Consider the following 21315-nt stretch of genomic DNA (forward strand, 5'->3'; position numbering starts at 1 on the left):
TAATTCATTCATCGCATTCGAGTGAGAAAACGCTGTGGAGGTTTATTCATTTTCTTAATTAATGTTCAAGACCATGATTGTTTCATTTGAGAGCAGGATTTCTTGTTCACTCAAACAGCTCTTGGTTGCTTGCAGATCTCCTGTGTTTCAGTTTTACCCATCCTCCGAAGTCTCCTAACAGAGAAAAATACTGTCGTCTTTAGGAATGACACATTTCTCTTCTGTCATGTTGGGTTTTGTAGATACAGCAAATGCACAACATTTCTCCTCCGCATTAAACCCATCCGGGTTGGCACCTGTTGAACACACACATGCACATGCACACACTCAGCGGTGGACAGACATGCACACACTCAGCGGTGGACAGACATGCACACACTCAGCGGTGGACAGACATGCACACACTCAGCGGTGGACAGACATGCACACACTCAGCGGTGGACAGACATGCACACACTCAGCGGTGGACAGACATGCACAGCGCCCGGGGAGCAGACATGCACAGCGCCCGGGGAGCAGACGGTGCCTTGCTCTGCTGAGGCAAGGAGGCGACTGCCACCCCTCCAGCTGTCAGTTTACCAATCTTTAAAGCGGAATCGAACCAGGAAACCCTCCGGTTATTAACCTTCCGGTTATTGGACGACCCACTCTTACCACTGAGCCACGGCGATTTTCATTTGTAGTTTGAAATTGTGTTTTGATTTGTGAGATAAGATGAAACCATGAACCCATTTGATTTTTAATTTTGGTCTATATGTATGTGAAACTAAAACGGCTCATTTTAAATCTTCTTTTTCACTTCTTTGTGGGGAAAACATTTATCCTACTTACTGCTGCTGTCCAAAATTAATTTCAGTGCAGAAAGGGTCTTGGATATCTGTTCACAGTATTAAGAAAATGACTGTGAGCTGTTACAGAAAATCAAGTATTCACAGTTCACAGTACCAGACTCCCTTTGGATGTTCTCAGAAATCTGATGAGCTTCCATCTGATATTCCGTATCAGATTCACATCTGTGGTGGACTTCAGGCAAATAGTTTGTGAATCTCCTCCCTTTCAAGTCTCCCTCCTATGGTAGCTGGTTGGCGTTAATGTTTGCTTCATCTTTACAGGTATTGATTCTCCTGTGTTGCCTCCTATTGGTAGAACGCTGCGCTCCCACAAACATGGAGTAGGTTCCTGCTGATCTGTCTGTGTCAGCAATGTCATTCATAGACATGTACGCATGTGGTTGTAAGCTATTAACAAGCAAGCACTTGGGGTCCTAATGTCTCTTTGTGAAGGCTGGAAGCAAGACAACAAGATTTTGCTGTCTCGTCACTTGGATCGTTGCAGTGTTATCGATTGTGGAGCAGCTGGCAGAGGCCCAGCTCGCCGCCATTCAGAGCTACAGCTCTAAAAATTCTACCAATATAAGTCAATTGAGATTAAAATGAGAGAAGACCCGTCTTCACCTTTGCCACAGATTATCACCGACTCGCTTTTAAGACCGTGTCAGTGATGTAGAACCGGCAGCGTGTTGGCGAATCAACAGCCGCCCTGGTAACCGTTACAGGAAGCATTGATACATGGTATTGAGTTTGGGTCGTCCGTGCTTTGGAAGGACTCCTGACACACAAATCGTCGTTTATTAGTGTATTCTTCGAGGATATCGTAAGCCATTACAGCACCATATAGATGGGTAGAGAGGGGGGGTTGACTTAAATATGTAGTATTAAATAATGCAGCAGTGTCACAGTCTGTGTAGACGAGCACAAAGACATAACGGTTCCTAACATTTCCAATAATTTTTGGGCTTATCGTCTGGTTTTCCTTGTCCTAAATATGAATTTTGTTTCCACAATGGTCGTATCATCCGCATTTGCATTTAGATGACAGTACGCCCACACATTGTGGCGCACCCGAAAGCAGCTCTCAAAGAGAAGATGGGTATTTGAGTTTGCCAGTAAGAAAACTGCCGTGCAGAAAAGGGTGGAGCTGTGTTCAGAGGGATCGGGTTCTTTGATGTGACTTCACTAAAAGGCCAAGACGGGACGCAGTTGTTTTTTTTGTTGTTGTTTTTTTACATCACTTTTTATTGATCATATCTCTACGTTATTACGATTTACCAGATTTGTTTACATGAGCAACAAATCACTTTATCGCAGTCTTTACTGCTCACTCTAACATCATGGTGTGATACTTCACATTTCCTGATGCTACAACAAAAATAATAATAATTGGAAAAGATGCACTGCTAGGTTTTCATTACCAGGCTGCCACTGTTCCTCCTCAAATGTAACAGGGGACAGTGCCAGCGGGCTAAATCAATGTACCCAGACTCTCTGAGGGCCATGTACAGTTTGACAGGACACATCTTTTTGGCACAGCCTGAAATAGATACTAACCACATAAAAAAAAAAAAGAGGGAAGGATCTATCCCTTGTGCCTTGCTGCCTTTTGATATCCAGATCTCTTCTATTTGCAGCAACTATTCAGCCTCACCTGTCTCTGTGGATATCATGTGTCCAGCTTGTGTCATTGTTCTCAATATTTTCATCCTCATGAGTTGCTCTCAACTCCTACTTGCTTGCTTTTTAAAAAAGAAAAACAAAAAAGCCACCTCCTTTTGTCTTGCCTCTCCCACCTCCGTCTTGCTTCTCCAGCTGGGAGTTGCAGGAGGTGTGGTCTCCAAAGCATCCAATCTCCAGAGAGGTTTCATTGACGAGCCCATTACTGTCCGGAAGTCCATTAGAAACGCCGTCTGCTTCCACTTACTCTGTGTTGCTTGTTTGTGATAAAGTATGTTTAACCAGAATCCCAACGCCATTCTTAGTGCCTCCTGACTTATTTTCATAAGGATGTTTTTCACTCAAAAAGGACGTTCTGTCGAGCGGTGGTAGAAAAAAAAAAATTTCCAAATACCCTTTATACTCCTCTGTCGATGGGCCTTTTATACAGGCCTATTCACATTTGATATTGACACGGTTCCTGTGTGATTTGATCACAAGTGGACAGCTTTCAGTATGCTTGTTCACACCTGGTATCTTGATCAGATCTCGTTTTCCCGCTCTTTTGGCAAATGAACATGTGGCCTGTGCCAAACAGTCAGCTGTCCACTGAGAAACACAAACAGGACATCAGCAGCTCTGCTGATGTTTCTGAACTCTGTGTCAACGCACTGATAAAGACATATACACTGAAGCGTTCAACCCCTGTTTTCTGTACACAAGTGCTGTCTATTAGCGGATGCACATGCAACATACTGATGAAATGCTGTAATTCTGCTCATTTCATCCATTCAAGCATTTTATGATGCAGTGACCGCAGCGGATAAAATAACGCCAACGGCAATAAAAACAAAACTTTTCATGCAACTCACCCATGAAGTCCTGGTGATCCACTGATCGTTAGGTTCCTTGACAATAGATTAGCTTTTATCTCCTGAAATGGAAAGAGCAAGAAAAACATTGCTGTAGTAACTCTTAACTCCTTTGTGTGGCGTTGCGTCGGGTCACCTCGTGGTCACAGAAGCATCTCAGGGATTCGGTTCAGACTGCTAAAAGAAAGTAGATCTGTTTCCTGGACCTCCTCCAATTGTGGCCTCAGCAGTCAGATCTGAATGCATCCACAGTCTGTCCTGCCTGCATTCACGCCCGTATTTAGCTCTGTCCACTCGTGATTGGCTCACCCAGGAGGCATGTTGGCGACAGGCCTGAGCCTTCTCCTGTGGTTGCTTGTTTTAGTTTTGCAGACATTTGGTGGCTCAGTTGGAAAAAAAAATGAAGAAAAAAACGGGGCTCTCTGGAGATATCACAAATGCGCACACTGATTAGATTAACTGACTCTTCTCTGTTTTCTTTGCAGTGTCCAAGGAAAGTGCCGGAGCGGTTGACGAAGACGATTTTGTTAAAGCCTTTACAGACGTCCCTACTGTCCAGGTACGGTCCACTCACTGTTAACCCATTTAGTGATTTATTTTAGTCAAACATACAGTCGAGGCCCGACCACCTGTGACATTTTGAATCCTTCTCATTCGTCCTTTGTTCTCTCCTGCTTCACTTCCCTGGGCTTTCCAGATCTACTCGTCAAGAGATCTTGAAGACAACCTCAATAAGATCCGTGAGGTCTGCTCCGATGACAAACATGACTGGGACCAGAGAGCCATCGCAGTCAGTAGAATCTCTTTTAAGTGAAGTTGAAATAAAATAGTGCCTTTCTCACATTTCGCTCTCAGTTCTACTCTGGATCACAATTTGCCTTTGGTGTCTTTTACAGCTGAAGAAAATCCGCTCCTTGCTGGTGGCGGGCGCAGCTAATTACGACTGCTTTTACCAGCACCTACGGCTACTAGATGGAGCCTTCAAGCTGTCGGCTAAAGACCTGCGCTCACAAGTGGTCCGAGAGGCCTGCATCACTGTGGCGTGAGTGTTGATTACAGATGGAAACGTCTCTGAGGTGTGGGGAGGGTTTTTATGCTGTTCTGTCAGAGCTGACACGAGGCACTGAGTGAAGACGCAACATGACGTTGTTAACATGCATTTAACGTGTGTTTTTTGGCTCATTCGCTGTATAATTTGTAATTGTCGTTTCTCCGCAGCTACCTCTCATCATTGTTGGGGAATAAATTTGACCACGGAGCAGAGGCCATCGTCCCCGTCCTCTTCAACCTCATCCCCAACTGTGCCAAAGTCATGGCCACCTCTGGTGTCTCAGCCATCCGCATCATTATTCGGGTGAGTCTCATAAACGCGCTGAAATCGTCTCAATCGTTTTTTCTCTTTTTGGTAAATGTAAGTTCTGCAGGTTTTGCTTTCACATCTTTCACTAAACGCTACCTGTCCTCTGTGCAGCACACCCACGTCCCCAGGCTCATCCCCCTCATTACCAGTAACTGCACATCCAAGTCTGTGGCCGTAAGAAGGTGAGACGCGTCAGTGTTTGAAACTGCAGAGGCAGATGTTAAATGGTTTAGAGTTGTAAGATTATTGTGACTAAGTAACGTAACGAGGAAATAAATGTGTGATCCTTCAGGCGCTGTTACGATTTCTTGGACCTTCTGCTGCAGGAATGGCAAACCCACTCTCTAGAAAGGTGAGAGCAGCCTGGGATAAGCGATGTAGGGATTCACATCAGATCGCTTTACACGTTTTAAATGTGATTCGAACCTGCTTGTTATCAATTTGTGCTCATTTTTGCGCCACCGTCTCAGGCATACTGCTGTTCTAGTTGAGAGCATCAAGAAGGGAATTCGAGATGCCGACTCGGAGGCCAGAGTAGAGGCCCGCAAGTAAGAGCCACACTCTGATAATTCCATTATGTGAAAGCCACACTCTACCACCACCCTGTTTTCTCTTTATTAGCTCTTACCATCATAATTGTACTACTTCTGTTTCCCTCTTCGTCTTCCTTCTGTCTTCTGCCTTTTTTTTTCCCCCCTGCTTTCTCACCTGCTGTGTGTGTCTCTTCCAGGGCATATTGGGGTCTAAGGAACCACTTTCCGGGAGAAGCCGACGCTCTTTACAACTCATTAGAGTCTTCATACCAGAGGACACTTCAGTCCTGCCTAAAGAGCTCTGGCAGTGTGGCTTCTCTTCCCCAGAGCGACCGCTCATCATCCTCCTCTCAAGAGAGCCTCAAGTAATGAACACTCAGCACTCACCCCCCCCACACAGTTCACTTAAGACCTCGTGGCTTACTTAAACACTTCAACCGAGTCTTTAAACCAAAGACTGAAGTATTTTTAGAGAAAGCACGTTGACGTTTTTTCTTAGGACCCCACCTTTTCGCATTTTATCATCTTTATTCTGCAGTCACCACATTGACATAGAAAAATAAATAATTTCCTGTAACTTCAGTCCTCCTCAAATTGAGGAAAATCGTGTCTTAAGCTGTAATATAATTATTAGTAGAAGTGAGTGCTTAGAAAATGAGGTATTTAGTGCATCTATGTGACGCTGAAGTAGCTTTATGTAGCTTTTTGAGGTGGTTATTTCCCAGTTCTTGTTAAGAGGAGTTGTCATTGTTGGGGAATTTTTGTGTATTTGTGTATTGACCTACTTTTCTCCCTCCTCTGTCAGTCGTCCTCTGACGTCCAAGTGGTCGGCAGCTCCGGGCCGAGGTGAGTCAAACACTCCAACGCAGAGAGGCCGATACTCACACCAGCTTTTAAAACTAATGATCTTGTGATGGGATGACACACACACACACACACACACACACACACACTAGATACAGGTCAACTTCTACAAAATCATTTCCCATCACTCTCATTTACATCTTCTTGTGCCCAGCCCTGAACAGCTGCATCCTGTTGTGTTTTTGTTACTGCACACATGTGCGCAAAAAACCATGCGTATATGTGTCTGGCTGTTTGTGTTTTTTCCGTGTGTTGTCATGTACGTGTGGTACGGTGCCTGCATGCGTTTGTGATGTGTTTTGTATATTGTACATATTCCATCACCTCCCACCCCTTTTCCAACACGCTCCTCCTGTCCCATCAGTCCCTGCCAGCTCAAAAGCTGGGGTGTCGTCGGCCTCCCTCCAACGTTCCCGTAGCGACGTGGATGTAAACGCAGCAGCAGTTGCTAAACACCGGCACGTCGGACGAGCTGGGGGAGCGGGCCGTCTGCCCCCTGGCTCCTACTCTTCTCTTGGTAAGGGCCCTGTCAGGCAAGTTAGACGGCTAATCGGACCGAGCAAACATTAGTCAGCATGTGGTCAGCAGGAAACGAGGTAGGCAGATTTCACCGAAAGAGTCCTCAGATAGCGTGCCTCTAGAGTTTCTGTCAGGCTGCAGTAAGATATGAGAAATCCTTTCTGAAATCTTGCCTCATCTACAAAGCAGCCGACATGGAGGGAGCCACACATTCACACACTTCAGTGCTTGTACCTCCTCTCTCCTCTCCTCTCCTGTCCTGCTGCCCGCTCATACACCTGTTTGTGTGTTTTTGTATAGATATTCTCTGCATGTTCTGGAGATGAATATTGTCCTCCCTGTTACTTTGTCTTTTTTCAATGTTGATCCCCACATCTGCACGGTTCTCTGTTAAATAGATGGTATGTTACTAATGTACACTGCTCCTTTCTTCTCTTGTTTCTCTTCTTTCTACCCACCCTTTCTGTCTTTCTCACACTTGTTTTTCCCCTTCACATTTTTTTGTTTCTGACCTGTGTCCACGATCCTATTTTCCTTTCAATTTCCTATTATTTCATTTCCTTTCTTTGGCTCCCGTTCCTTTATGTCGCTTTCTTTCTTTTTTGTCGTTTCTTTTTTCTTCTCCCCCACCTTTTTTTCCTCTCTTTGCTACTAAAGATGATGCCTCTGATAAAACGGATGGTAAGATCATCTCACTCTGCCTCATCTTTCCTTTTCCCGTTCCTCACTTCATCTCAGTCCACATAAATGCGGTAGTTGTGACAGTGTGTGGCCACAGCGCCCTCTGCTGTCAGCCTAACATTCTTTAGTACCACAGAGCTCTTCATCACACCCTGGATCAGATGTTAACACACCTAAAATCATCTTCTGCTTTACTTAACTCTTGGTTTTGATATGAAAGCGATCTCACCCTAAACTGCATCACTCAAGAATTGAGACCTTGTTAGATTCCTGAGATTGTGGTAGTTCTATGTTATACATATTTTACACATGCAGCTTCATAACTGAAATGTCAAATTTACAACATGCTCCTTCTTTGTCTGTCTGTAGGGACCAGGTCAGACAATGGTAAGATCGGTGTTAGGACGCTATTTGTATGCGTGTTGTTTAGGGATGTTCTAGTTGGAAAACTATAATGGAATTTCTGAATTTCTTTTGAGCATCAGTTTTTTTTTTTGACAATGCTTCTGATCAAGTAGCTTGGTAAAAGAATGATTTAATTTAAATACAGCATATGCTTCACATATGCTGTAAAGAAATTGCATTTTGAGTTTAAACTGATAGATTAGTGAGAAATTAAATTGTATATAAAGAAAAAATGATTCTGCAATTAACAACGAACATAATCTACATTTTAATTTGAATAATTTTTAATGCATCCATTAACTGCTGAATGCTGCACATGGCTTTTTGATTGATAATTGAAATATTTAGTGATGATTAGTTGCCGTATAACCAATTTTAGGTATTTCCCCACTAAGACTTGGTTCTAATCCACTGAAGCATCCCTGCTTTATTTATCTGTGTTTGCTCCTGGTCAGTAAGCAGCCGCCAGCAGTAGCGACTTTTCATCAGCTGTAGCGCTTCTTAGTTTCCGGCCTTCATTCAGCTGTAGACAGTTTGTGACTGGATGTATCAGCAAAAGAAACACATGGGTCTCTTTCTTGTGTTTTTACTGTTGTCCCTCCGCTCACACGCAGGCCGTGTTCGCACCAAGCAGCCGCTGTCTACAGCCAGCAGCGTGTCGAGCAAGGTGGACTCACGTGGACGCAGCCGCACCAAGATGGTGTCCCAGTCGCAACGTAAGCACTCCATCCTTTCAGCCAACCAAATCACGATTTAAAACACAGCTGTGGTTGAAAACGTTCAGGGCGTCACGTCCACTTGCAGCATTACAAGCAAATACACATACAGCAGAGACGGTGTGTGCGGGCTTGTTGGAGTGGTTGTGGTTTCTCAGGCTCCGATTGTGGAGTTTCTCAACTTGTTGCCGCCATGGTAACGATAAGGTCCATGTAAATGTTTTTGTGCCTTCAGGTTCGGACGAATCCGATTGCACACCAGGTATCATGTCTGTTTGTCAGAGTGTGCTTGTCTTTCTGTGTACCACAGTGGGAATGGTGACCCACCTGCTACTGCTCTCATTCTGATCAAGGTGTTTTGTGTACTGAAGAGTGAGTGTGCGTTTTCTCTCTGCATGCTGTGTACCTTCACTGAGGATGGTGTGGCGGACAGTTTATTTCTGCTGCTGCAGCTTGGCTCTGGCTGTTATCCAGGTTGTTAAAAAAAAAAAACAACAAAAAAAAAACAACACAGAAAGCATAACACGAGCCGCTGGGCAGGTTCTTCTTCATTTGAGTGCAACTGCTCTCAAAGACTACCTGCAGCTAATACTGCTGCTTATGGCCAGCTTGGTTCACAACCCAGAGCAGCAGTCAAAACTGGGCATTTAGACAGAAGGCCGACATGTAAAATCTGAAGGTTGAATCTCTGGATAAAAGATAACCTAAAAGACAAGAAATAAAGGGTCAGAGAGATTTCAACGCGTGTGGGAAAGAGTGTGCGTGTGCTTACATTTTTGCATATATTTTGATCATTTTTCTTTTCCTCATTGTGACGAGGCTTACGTTTTGTAGATATTCTGTACCAGTGGTCCCAACATGCACTGCTTTTCCCAGCCTACCATCTGCAGCTGGTTTAGTTTGTGTGTGTATTTGCGTTCTCGTTTATTAATGGATTAATAATTTAATCAAAGTGCTTCAACCTCGCCTTCATTCTTGAACACAAGGATGCGCTCCCATCATGCTCTGTCTTCTAACCCCCATGACGCTTTTTGCGCTAACCCATAATTCATCTGGTTTAATCTGCTGTTCCTTCCCCCCCTCACCTCTGCTTTCCCCCTCTTCTCAACCAATGGGCTTTTTGGCTCAGGATCTCAGTCTGCTAACCCTGTTGGTGGTAAGATTACTGCGCTACTTCTTTTTACCCCCTGCTCTCTTTAGCTGTTAGCTGTACTGCTTCTCCTCTGTTGTCCAAACTTTCCTCTCCTCACGTGCACGCAGAAGGGTCACTTAAAGCTCCTCCCACCGTGGGCAAGGCATGCTGGGATTTGTAGCAGTCACAGAGTTTTAATATGGCTGTTCATTGACTTTGCTAAACACTCTGCTTTGGAAGCTTCATGTTTCTGCTCTCCTTTGTGTGCCTGGAAAATTCAGAAGTTTTGATTTGTTTCCTCAAAAACAATTTTAGGTTACACATGATTAATGTATCTAAATAAAAGGAGGAGAGGGAAGGAATGAAGGCCGAGTTTACAAGAAAACAAAGGAATGTCACGCTGTATGAAGTGATTGGCCAGATTAAAAGATAAATGGACAAAACGTAGGAATTATTAGCTCCTGTATGTGTTTACATTTACTTTAGTATCATAACATTGTATTTTCTTTCTAGTTTTGTCTTCAGGATGTGTTCCATTGACCTCTGTGTTGCCAGATAGTGCCAAGTAGATTTTTTGAGAGAGTGTGTGTGTGGATTTAGATGAGTTTTTTTGTCTGGTCTGTGTCCATCACTGCAAAGCAGCTTCTCCTCAACTGTTTGACCTCAGGGTTATAGTAATGTGAGTCACTGCAGAAAAAAAAACTGGGCGTAGCACTTGGTGACAGGATCTCCAGGGGAAAGAAACATGACGCTGTCAATCAACCACACTCATTTTGGGTGAAATCTCTTGTTAGTGGTGTCAAATTTTCCCTTTTCTTTAATGTGTTGATGTGAAAGATTTTGTGCTCATTGGGTACCTCTGATGTGTAGCTTGTAGACTGTAGGTTTCACAGCCCCAGGAATCCTCTTTCCAATGATAATCAAATACTGCAATGTATTCCATTGAGTAATACGTTTACTGTTGTCTACATCACCATCATTGTTTAGAACAAGCAAGTGAAAGGCAGCTGCCTCTGTCGGTTGTCTATCTGTTGTTGTTGTTGTTTCTCAGATCAGTTCTATAACTGATCTATAATTCCACTTGCTTCTTTGACAAGGCTCCTACTTGACTGTTTGACTTATCTCTTCTTCTCTCCTTGCGCCTCTCTGAAGCCGGCAGTCGGAGTGGCTCCCCGGGTCGTGTGCTGACGACCACAGCTCTGAGCACCATGAGCTCTGGGGCGCACAGGGTGCTCGCTGGAGCCACCGGGGACGGACACAGACGCAGCCGCATCCCTCGCAGCCAGGGTTGTTCCAGGGACTCTTCACCCACTCGCCTGTCTGTTGGTGAGTGTATAAACACTGAATCGAACAAGCAGTTATTCTTTTCCCATGCATCTGCCTGTGTTGGTTGTAATAACTCTGTAAGGGATATTTGATATTGAGTGTTTAAACTGAGATGTTCCTGCCTTGGACACACTGATACACGTTTGATAAGCTCGGATCTCAACTCAGCGCCTTTTTCTCCTGGTCCTCTCCTCCTCTCCCTGCCCTGTTTTCCTCCTGCCCCTGCTTCTTCTGTCCTCTAGCTCCTTCTAGCATTAGTTCCATCTACAATGGTGCAAGCAGAGGAGGTAAGGCGACACTGTTGATTGGACCATCCGATATTTTCACTTTCACTCCTCATCTTAAAATCATCCCTCAATTCCTCATTCTGTATCTCCATCCACTGCACAAAATCTCTCAATCTCCCTCCATCATCCCAGCCCGTTAATGAAACTCGCTGCTTCAGCTTCGTAGATCCCGTCTCTGTAAATTGTCTGATGTAATGGCTGTTGTTATGGTGATGGGTGCTCATGATCAGCAGATGTCCTCCCATTTATGGACAGATGTTCTCCCTCTCTGTACTAACCTGTCGTTGGTGGCTGCCAAACGAGCTTGATCAGGTTCTCCAAAGCTTGGTCGCCACTTTGGTTTGTAAATGATTAACCGTGGATGGCTGTGTAGAGGCTGACGCCCAACAAAACAATGAACACTGGAGTTGATTGCAGTGCTCCTGCCCTCACCCACCAGCTTGATTGCTAAGTCGACCATGAATGGCTTCCTTTTCTATTCTGTGTGTTTGCGTGTGAGAAAAAGAGACGAATGAGCTGTGTGCGTATGGGAATATCAGTCCGTCAAGTTCTGCAGATTTCCTCCCATTAAGGGCGCATCTCATCTGAAGCGTAATGAGTTGGTCACATGACTGATCAATAAACCAACAGAACATACATCTGCAGCAATTTGAGAACGAGTTGGAAGTTATTGTTGTCACTTTTCACACTTCTGCTTCACAAACTTGATTTGCTTGTTTTAATGCCAACAATCACAGGCAGTATGTCAAATGATGATTTTATGGGATGGGACTTTATGAGTTGCTCCATAATTTGATGACTGAGAGGGGACTGACGGAGATGAGATTTTAAACTATTTCTGGAGCTTACGTGACTGATTTTGTCGATCAAGTGAAATCACTAAATTGAAAACTGCCAGTTGCTGCCCTTTGATTAAAATCAGCTGAGATGCTCCCTTGGGGCCCGGAAACCAGTTTTTATAAAAAATATTCTGTCAGTTTGTCCCTTTTGCCTGTTCTGTCTTATTTATGTCCTTATCTGTATACCCTTGTCTTCTCCGTCACTGCCCACGTTTGTCTTTCCTCGTTTGTCCTTTTGTGCTCTTACAACCAACCACTTTCCCTCCTTCTGTGTGTCTCTCTTTGCCCAACTCTCCTTCCGTTTGTTTTCCTGTCCCGCGGTGTACGGTTGTTACCTGGGTGGCATTAGCTCGGGGCAGTCGTATCCCTCGACCCAGTATGAGTCAGGGCTGCAGCAGAGAGGCCAGCAGGGAGAGCAGCCGGGACACCAGCCCCGTACGCTCCTTCACACCTCTTGGTGAGTAGCACTAGTGGGCAGATACCCAAGAGAGATGTGTAGGAAACTGGGGATGAGTTGGACATCACAGAGGATTCTCTGTACTGAGGCTTTTCTTTTAGTTACTCCTTGCTTTTTAGATTTTTTTTTTTTCTAATTCAGTATGTATTTAGTGCAGCAACCTTATATTTGATAGATGTAGAAAAATAATCACTTGCACGTGTCTACATGTTTTCCAACCTTTCTACCTTTCCTTCACAATCAGTGCGAGATTCCTGCGTGTGTCTAATGCTTGAGTGTGGTTGTTAAACTGTGTGTGTGTGTGTGTGTGTTTTAATCTTGGTTACAGCAACGCGGAGCTACTCTCGCTCCACTGGAGCTCTCCACACACCTGATGCTTTTGGGGCTGCAGGTGAAGGCTGAGTAAATCTATTTCTCCGTACCTCACCCACCCCCTACGTCTTGTTTTTTTCTTTTTTTTTCTTCACTCTGTTTTTCCTTTTTGTCCTTTTCAGAACCAGTCATCTTCTCCTACGTGTTATCAGTCTTGTTTCTTTTCTTGTCCATCAGCCTCATTTGTTTTTCATCTTGTTTTTTTTTTTTTTTTTTTATCTACTGCGCCAGGATGTTGAACTCTCGAGTGGAACCGCATGCTTCCGCCCCTTCAGTTGCCAGTCGATAACCATTCTGCTGGTTTTTATCTGTGTCCTTTTGTTTTTCCTTATTTAGCTGTGACCCGTCTCTGCAGGGACATCAACATGCTCTCCTGTGTTTTTATGTCATACGTTTTTTCCCAAAGTTGCAACAAAGTCGCCTAACAAGTCATCACATTAACTTACAGGATTGTTTCTTGGTTAAATGTTGTGTGAGTTGCATGGATGTCAGGGGTTGAATGATGATGAGAAAAAGATACTTGATTGTTGATCAACTGTGGAAAAGTTGTTGGTTGGGAAAGAGTTTTTTTTTTATTAACATTTTTGCTCTGCTTTGCTTCTGTCCATCCTCCCTCTCTTTGAAACTCTCTCTCTGGCTGTAGGATCAGGTTTTGGCATCAGTCAGTCTAGTCGTCTCTCTTCTTCGGTCAGTGCCATGAGGGTGCTTAACACTGGCTCAGATGTAGAGGAAGCTCTCGCCGATGCACTGGTATGAAAACTCAAAAAGCTCCACTCACAAACACACATCTGAACCCTGCACATTCCAGTAAGATGTCACCTCAAGCACACATCTCCCAGACTGTTTGTCTGTGTGTTAACTAAACCCTGGTTCTACCTCTGTTTAACGCTGTCAGCTGTTGGGAGACATGAGATCTAAGGTCAGCTTCTTCTCCTGCCACTTACCTGTGTGCCGTGTCTGTGTGTTTAGATGTGCTTGAGTTCTAACCGGATTTATCATCGCATGATCTCTCCTTACGCCTTTGATCACGCACTGGCCTTTTCAGTTTAGCTTCACGTTCTCTCCGTCTTACCCACAGAAGAAGCCCGCACGGCGGCGGTATGAGAACTACAGCATGTATTCTGATGACGACGCCAACAGTGATGCATCCAGCGCCTGTTCAGAGAGGTCCTACAGCTCTAGGAACGGGGGAGCGATTCCCACCTACATGAGGCAAACAGAGGATGTCGCTGAGGTTAGCAGCATGAGAAAATAACTCTTAATTGTGGCGCTGATCGAGTTACAGGATGGCGAGATTAGGGCTTTGGAAATTAGTGCTATTAATGCAAAAACAGTCTTTGAAATTGGGTTTGATCTTGCCACTCAAGCCAAACATTTTTTTCCTCTCGCTGCTTCTTCACAGTTGTGGTCTTGTGTTTATTTCCAGGTGCTCAACCGCTGTGCCAGTGCCAACTGGTCTGAGAGGAAGGAGGGGTTATTAGGCCTACAGGCGCTGCTCAAGAACCAACGCACCCTCAGGTCAGTCCCAGAACACATGAATGTGTTTTCAGAGGGGAAAAACTGAGGCTGATGTTCATGTGACGGTGGCTGCTTTATTCTACAGTCGGGTGGAGTTAAAGAGGCTCTGTGAGATCTTCACCAGAATGTTTGCAGACCCTCACAGTAAGGTATGGTTGCATGCAGCACGGCACTCAGACACAACACATAACCTCATGGAGCAGAATTCATTTTCACCCACTTTGATTTTACCCTGGTTTCAGTTACTTTGTTTATCCCACCATCCTTCACTGTACCGGATTCTGCCAAAACATGGACAGTATTTGGGCGTCTCTAATATCCACACACACTCACTCTGTGTCGATCACAGTTCGTAACGAGAGTCTTTTTGATAAAGTTAGAAAAAAAAAAGATGGGATAAACGGGTCAAAATGTATTCTCAGCTGTGCACACGAGGATTTACACATTCAAGCACAAACACAGGCATGCGGAGTGCGTCGCACTGTTTCCTAACAGCATGCCACACCTGACTTGGCGTGTGACCTCACACACTTCCCCCTGCGTGGGATTGTTCTGTCTTCGTTCAGCAGTCCACCCGCGGCTGCGCTCTTTGCATTCACCTCCACTCTGCCTCTTTCCCTCCCTACCTGCAGCGTGAAGCGACAACACCAACCGCACACTCAGTCGGATGCTCTTAAATGCACACACACACACACACACAAGTATTTGGGCTGCCAGATCCTCTCTGTGACTAACCAGCTGTGGCTCGCCCTCTCTAACACTGCCACTTGTCTTTCGGCTCTCTGAGCACTCCTTTGGCTCACACATGGTGTAAGGTGTGTGAGGCCCCCCCCCCCCTCCCCTGTCACTCGTTTGACGTTTGATGATTTGATGAATTTCAGCGAGACTGCGGCAGGGTGTACGGCACGGCAGAATCCGGTATAAGCTCAGCCTCCTTCAAGGTACCACATTTCACCAAGAGTCTCTTTCCTGCTTCCAAATCTGTCTACTCTCATCTCTCCTTTCTTTTATCCCATGTTGTTCATTTCAGTTCTTTATTTTAATAGTCAGCACAAAACACTATCACATATCTGCCATGTGGTTCTTGCTTGTTGGAAGATTTTGAAATGCTTTTGCTAATATTGTGTTGGAAGTGAAGATTACGGGTTTGCTCACACACTGAGTTCAAGCTTTTGTTAGGATGCTAACAGATGTGTCTTTCTCTCCCTCATGCCACCCCACTCTGGAACTCTCTGTAGAGAGTAAGTTTGGCCAATCGGTGTTACTGTGTTTAAACTGTGTTTTTACGTAAATCTGCTTCGTTAAAGCGACTCGGTACTCGGCTACCAAGGCAACTACATAACACTCACTAACCTGCTTCATATAATGTTGCCTGCATCTCCACTGTCCTGCTAAAATCAACTACTGGCATGTAGAGATGGTAACCACACAGCCTGATTGGTTCAGTCTCATCCAGTAAATGCCTCATTGTGGTTGCTTTCTAATCTTGATATCATTCTTATTTTGTGTGATTTTAAGTCTAACTGGTGATTGGGAATGAAGATGGGCTGCTACAGTAACAAATCACCACTAACTTCTCAATGGGAACTAATGCTGTTTTTGTTTTTTTTTACCTAATCCCAAATCTGAATCCAGTACAAACTGCAAATGCAGGATTTCTCAGATGCATGCATTTGTGTGTGTGTGTGTGTGTGTGTGTGTGCGCGTGTGCGTGCATGAAGCGTTTTATGGGTAAACAGTGGAGTTTCTGTGTGTAAACTAAGCAACGTGTGTGTTTTTAGGTGTTCAGTATGTTCCTGGAGACTCTGGTGGATTTCATCCAGGTTCATAAAGAAGACCTGCAGGACTGGCTGTTTGTCCTGCTAACACAGCTGCTGAAGAAGATGGGGGCAGACCTGCTTGGCTCCGTACAGGCCAAAGTTCAGAGAGCCCTGGATATCACAAGGTGGGTGTCTACTCACATGCAGACTGACACTGGAAGCCATTCCAGTTAACATTTTATTGTTATTGATATCTCCGTTACATTAGAAGATGGACTGAGTTGAAGCTTCCTCTCTCTCTCACTCAAATTCATGCCTTTGTCAGCTGCTCCTTGTTCATTCTCACTGAACAGGCTGAGGTCAAGAAGTCAGCCACCACAACTTGATCAAATTAGCTGGTGCTAAATTTGGAGCGTGTCCATAAGATGCTCATAATAGTGATAAACCGATGTCAGGCGTTTCTGCCTGCAGCAAAAAGGCATTCAGGTTTATTCAATAGGTTGCTACATTAGAAAAAAGAAAGAATTTCAGAAAAGGTCTAAAAAACACATTTTAAAATCTTTAAAAGTAGTTTATACGAATGTATTAACCAACCGTAATTATAACCTTTCGCATGAGAAAAATCCTTTGTGTGAAAAATAACAGTTTCAAATGCTCTTTCACCCCGTTTAACTGTTGCCTACTTTGTGACTTTTCATTACTTGATTGGCCAAATGTTCTTGGAAAAAATAAATTACCTGCTAATAAAATTAGGCTGCTACCTCTTGTTATGTTAACAGTCAACAAGATGGATATCGGCCTATACCGATGTTTGGCCATTTTATCTGTTCAAGCCCAGTAAATATCACTACTTTGAACAGATAAATCAGGACATGCCAGGTTTGAAGTTACTTGAATTGAGCTCGAACGAAGCTGAAAAGGTCAAGCCTCTAAAATAGCCCGAAAAGTTCTGAGAGTGATTCCAAACAAAGTTGAGTGGAAGAGATTAAAGATCGAGGGGTGGGCGATATGACGATATTAAATCGTGAACGATTGCAACGTGAAGACGATCCGTAACGATCTGTCAAACTGCAGAGATCGTGGGATCGTCTCGGGCACAGTCTATAAATTGCAGTTCTATGCTGATGCACCAGACGTATTACATCGTCAACCTGACCGACCAATCACAGCGAATTACGGGCTGTGACGCGCTTTCTTACCCGCCTCCTTGTTTGTGTGTGTAGCAGTAGCCGCATGGAGAGCCGTGGCTGAAAGCCAAACGGAGGAGTTGGTCGCTAAAAACAATTCCACCTCCATTATATGGAATTGGTTTGGATTTTCCACAACTGATCAAGTGCAAGCAAATATAATCTGCAAAGTTTGCACATAAAAGGTTCGCATGTCGGGTGGCAACACGACGAACCTGTTCAGTCACTTTAAGAGAAAGCATCCCAAACAGTATGCTGAGAGCGGCACCACAGGCGGAGGCAGCAGCTGGCGTAAGACCAAAACAGACAACATTAACACAGCCATTTGACAAAGGCACTCCGTATGACAAGTCAAGCAAGTGATGGAAAGAGGTAACAGAAGCAGTTACCTTTTATCTTGCAAAAGATATGGTACCGTTCAAGACGGTAGAAAAGGACGGGTTCAAACATCTGCTTCAAGTAGTGGACCTGCGGTACGAGCTGCCTAGTCGAAAATACTTCTGCAACACTGTCTGTTTTTCACTTTTCAATTTAAGATTGTGATAAAATGGAAATCATGATTTTATTTGAAAAAAAATCGTGATATGATATTTTTGCCATATCGCCCACCCCTACCACATGCTACCAATGCTTTGTCACCAGCTGTGTCATGTCATGTTAGAGACACATTTGCATGAAGAAAAACATGTTTGTTTTTTCTTTCAGAGAGTCTTTTCCCAATGATCTCCAGTTTACTATTCTCATGAGGTTCACTGTGGACCAGACACAGACGCCCAACCTCAAGGTAATGAGAAGTGAATACAGTGGATGTCCATTTGACTGTATCTGTGTAAGAAAGTGGATGCGAAGCATGCCCATGATGCTGTAAATGAAGGGATGCTGTAACCATGGTTGCTTCGGGATCCCATGCCCACCCATGCTAGCTGTGTCTGCCTAAACCCCGACTCCTGGGCTGTGATTGGACAGCGACTGACCGAGCCACTTAACACCTTCCAGCTCTCCTCCTCAAAGGCCTCACTCATCCTCACCTCACCCTCCCATCTTTGTCCTCCTCTCAGTTTCACTGCTGCCTCCTTCCTCCCCCTGCTTCCCTTCCTCCTCACGCTACCACTCTGTCAACACTTCCTTCTACTTCTCTTCATCATCAATATGCCCCTTGCCCTCAACACCAGTCACGGGCAATAGAATAATGTGAACAACAGGACTGTTACTGTTAAGTAGCTTCCAGCCATCAAGTATTTTAAATGTTGTTGGGAGTGTGAAAAAGAATAATAAGTAGTTGTTATAATGCCAGTAATGAAACTGCTGCAGGAAACTCCCTATTTTAGACATTAGAATAAAACAATAATGTTATCGAGCAGGAAAAACTGCTCCATGATTAGTTTGTGATGCCTTACGGCTGAGGTGGTAACAATCTGTTGGTTTCCTTAGCTAGGATATTATTTTTTGAATGGGCTCTATATGAATGAATTGGATTATTTTTTTAATCCATTAATCCATTTAATTGGGTTATGATTATAACAAATTGAATTCCAATTGGCTTGAATTGGACTATATTATTTAAGTGCCTTGAGATGACGATTGTTGCAATTTGGCGCTATATAAATAAACTGAACTGAATTGAATTGGAGAACTTACAAAAAGATTTTGCAGAATAATACGATCCAATTTTGAAATCACGCACACCTGCTCTACCATCTTTCTGCCCCTGACAACTCCCTCCACCTTCCCTCCTGCTCCTCGCATCCTCCTTATCCGCTCTTGTCTCCCTCCGCACCCCCTGTCCTCGTCCCCCTGTCTCTCTTCGTTGATTGACGCGGTGCTTCTCCTCTTTCTCTCTGAAGCCTGTACGGAGTTCATGTTGCGGGCGAGGGCGAGGCAGGGCAGGGTCCGGGGTAAAATTGTTCCCCCCCAGAGCGCGGCGCCACGCCTGCTCTCTAGACGAGCAGGCCGCAGCCTGGAGCCAGTCCTCCCAGGTCAGTGCGCTCCGGGGGGAGCAATTGTATGGCGCGCACCATGCTGCTAAGTGATTTGGAGGAAGTTCTCGTCCTTAAGGTGCAAATGTAGAGAGACGGAGATGGAGGTGGAAATTAAGGGCAGGAAAAAGTTTCAGAGCCTGCGGTGAATGTCTGCATTTCCTTTGTAATGTCATTTGTCATCACTTTTGAGATTGACTGAGATTTTTTTTCCCCCTGTGCAAAGCATGATGTGATTCACTTTGATGATCGTCTAACATTGATTCATCAGATCATTTGATTTTCAGACCCACAAGAGATGCACAATCTGCTGTGGTTGTACATGCTGGCTGTGAACATTGGTGGTCATTTTCATGTGTGTTTGCAGTTTTTTTTTTGCCACTGTGTTTGTGTATTTCCAGGTAATTTCAGGCCATAGACTTTATAATAATGATGTGCGTGTGTATATATGTGTGTTTGTGTTGCAGGTGAAGGTGGCGATTCTAAAGTACATTGAGACGCTCACACTACAGATGGAGGCTCCAGACTTTGTGAACTCCAGTGAAACTCGATTGGCTGTCTCGCGCATCATCACCTGGACGACTGAACCCAAGAGCTCTGATGTCAGAAAGGTACAGCCACTCACATACTCGGTTTCTTATTTAAAAACCTGCTACCACAAAGCTGTACAAGAGGTGTCCAAGAGTTGCCACCTTCCATGATTCACAGTATTCTCTAATAAAGAGGGTTTGTGTATTTTGTGTGTGACAGGCGGCCCAGTCGGTTCTAATCTCCCTGTTCCAGCTCAACACTCCAGAGTTCACCATGCTACTGGCAGCTCTTCCCAAAACCTTTCAGGACGGAGCCACTAAGTTACTTCAAAACCATCTGAAGAACACAGGCAATGCGGCACAGGTAAAAAAAAAACAAAAAAAACAACATTTAAACCCAAAGAAACATTCCACGTGAAGGAATAGAGAGAGCCTGTCGATCGTACTGCAACATGAAAGTCTTACTTCTTCGTGTCTGCTTTGTTTTTTTTCTTTCACATTTTCAGGCTCAAATGGGCAGTCCGTTGACACGCCACACCCCCCGTTCTCCTGCCAGCTGGTCCAGTCCTGTCACTTCACCCACCAACACCTCCCAGAACACCCCCTCACCAAGGTAATGCACACTTTTACTTAAAGGTGGGACCCCTCCCTCGTCCCAAATGTCTTCAAAATTACAGCATATTGTCTGCATAGTGTGCTGGTGTCTGAAGGCAACATGAAAGTTTCGTCCTTTGTCTTTGCAGTGCATTTGACTATGACACAGAAAACATGAATTCGGAGGACATCTACAGTTCTCTGAAAGGTGTCACTGAGGCGATCCAGAACTTCAGCTTTCGCAGCCAGGAGGACATGAACGATCCGTTGCAACGACGAGAAGGAGAGGAGGTGAGTTGATTTGGCTTCGAGGGATATACAGTATGTGATGATTCAGTCTGTCATAATCTGTTAGTGGTTGATGGATTGTTGGGAAATTTTGTAATTACCAGCGAAATGTGGTTTGAAGACATTCTTCCTTTTTGTACTCATTTACAGATTGTAGTGTGTGGTCCTGCAGCTACATTAGCATCATAGTCATGAAACATGAACACTTTCGTCCTGTTGTGAAGGAGCCGTTGCTCAAAACCCAGCAGCATTTTTATTAAACTCCGTCCCGACAGTACAGGGTTTGAAAGCAGCCTTCTGGTTCTTATTGTTCACCCCTGCTGTGAGCACACAGAATCTTTATTGTGGAGAAACACAGCAGGCTTTGAGTGCATTGAATCGACACTTCTAGTGTGGTGCCCATTTGGAATGAATATCTCCCGTTATCTTTCTGTGCTTCTATTATCCTCAGATGGGCCCAAAATGCTTCACATGCAGATGTAAGAAGTTACTGGTGTTCCCTGAATGCCTCACAGGCAGGCAGTTGTCGCTGTGACATATATTATTACTGTTTTGAAAAGAGGTCAGCTGTAAGGAAATACTTGCATACACATGAAGAACGGCACCCATT

General features: G+C 44.5%; 1 protein-coding gene across 2 annotated transcripts in view; it reads left to right on the forward strand.

Annotated features, from left to right (window-relative positions):
- The window catches only part of clasp2 (cytoplasmic linker associated protein 2), a 51273-nt gene that overhangs the window by 24891 nt on the left and 5067 nt on the right, over positions 1–21315 (forward strand). The window contains exons 9-39 of one of the 2 annotated variants that reach the window (XM_072371073.1): positions 3847–3920; positions 4059–4151; positions 4258–4403; positions 4580–4715; positions 4833–4903; positions 5014–5073; positions 5192–5269; positions 5452–5619; positions 6060–6100; positions 6483–6635; positions 7295–7318; positions 8338–8439; positions 8675–8701; positions 9569–9595; positions 10724–10897; positions 11140–11184; positions 12373–12480; positions 12809–12871; positions 13496–13602; positions 13748–13771; positions 13931–14086; positions 14279–14370; positions 14456–14519; positions 15252–15311; positions 15609–15611; positions 16152–16315; positions 18023–18101; positions 19761–19904; positions 20044–20187; positions 20330–20436; positions 20567–20708. In XM_072371073.1, coding sequence (XP_072227174.1) covers positions 3847–3920; positions 4059–4151; positions 4258–4403; positions 4580–4715; positions 4833–4903; positions 5014–5073; positions 5192–5269; positions 5452–5619; positions 6060–6100; positions 6483–6635; positions 7295–7318; positions 8338–8439; positions 8675–8701; positions 9569–9595; positions 10724–10897; positions 11140–11184; positions 12373–12480; positions 12809–12871; positions 13496–13602; positions 13748–13771; positions 13931–14086; positions 14279–14370; positions 14456–14519; positions 15252–15311; positions 15609–15611; positions 16152–16315; positions 18023–18101; positions 19761–19904; positions 20044–20187; positions 20330–20436; positions 20567–20708 — 2876 coding nt within the window. Of the gene's footprint in view, positions 1–3846; positions 3921–4058; positions 4152–4257; positions 4404–4579; positions 4716–4832; positions 4904–5013; positions 5074–5191; positions 5270–5451; positions 5620–6059; positions 6101–6482; positions 6636–7294; positions 7319–7687; positions 7706–8337; positions 8440–8674; positions 8702–9568; positions 9596–10723; positions 10898–11139; positions 11185–12372; positions 12481–12808; positions 12872–13495; positions 13603–13747; positions 13772–13930; positions 14087–14278; positions 14371–14455; positions 14520–15251; positions 15312–15608; positions 15612–16151; positions 16316–18022; positions 18102–19760; positions 19905–20043; positions 20188–20329; positions 20437–20566; positions 20709–21315 lie in introns of both variants that reach the window. The other variant, XM_072371072.1, reaches the window with a different exon arrangement.

The sequence above is a fragment of the Leuresthes tenuis genome, unplaced genomic scaffold (genome assembly GCF_036924035.1).
Source record: "Leuresthes tenuis unplaced genomic scaffold, fLeuTen1.0.hap1 SCAF_18, whole genome shotgun sequence".
NCBI lineage: Eukaryota > Metazoa > Chordata > Actinopteri > Atheriniformes > Atherinopsidae > Leuresthes > Leuresthes tenuis.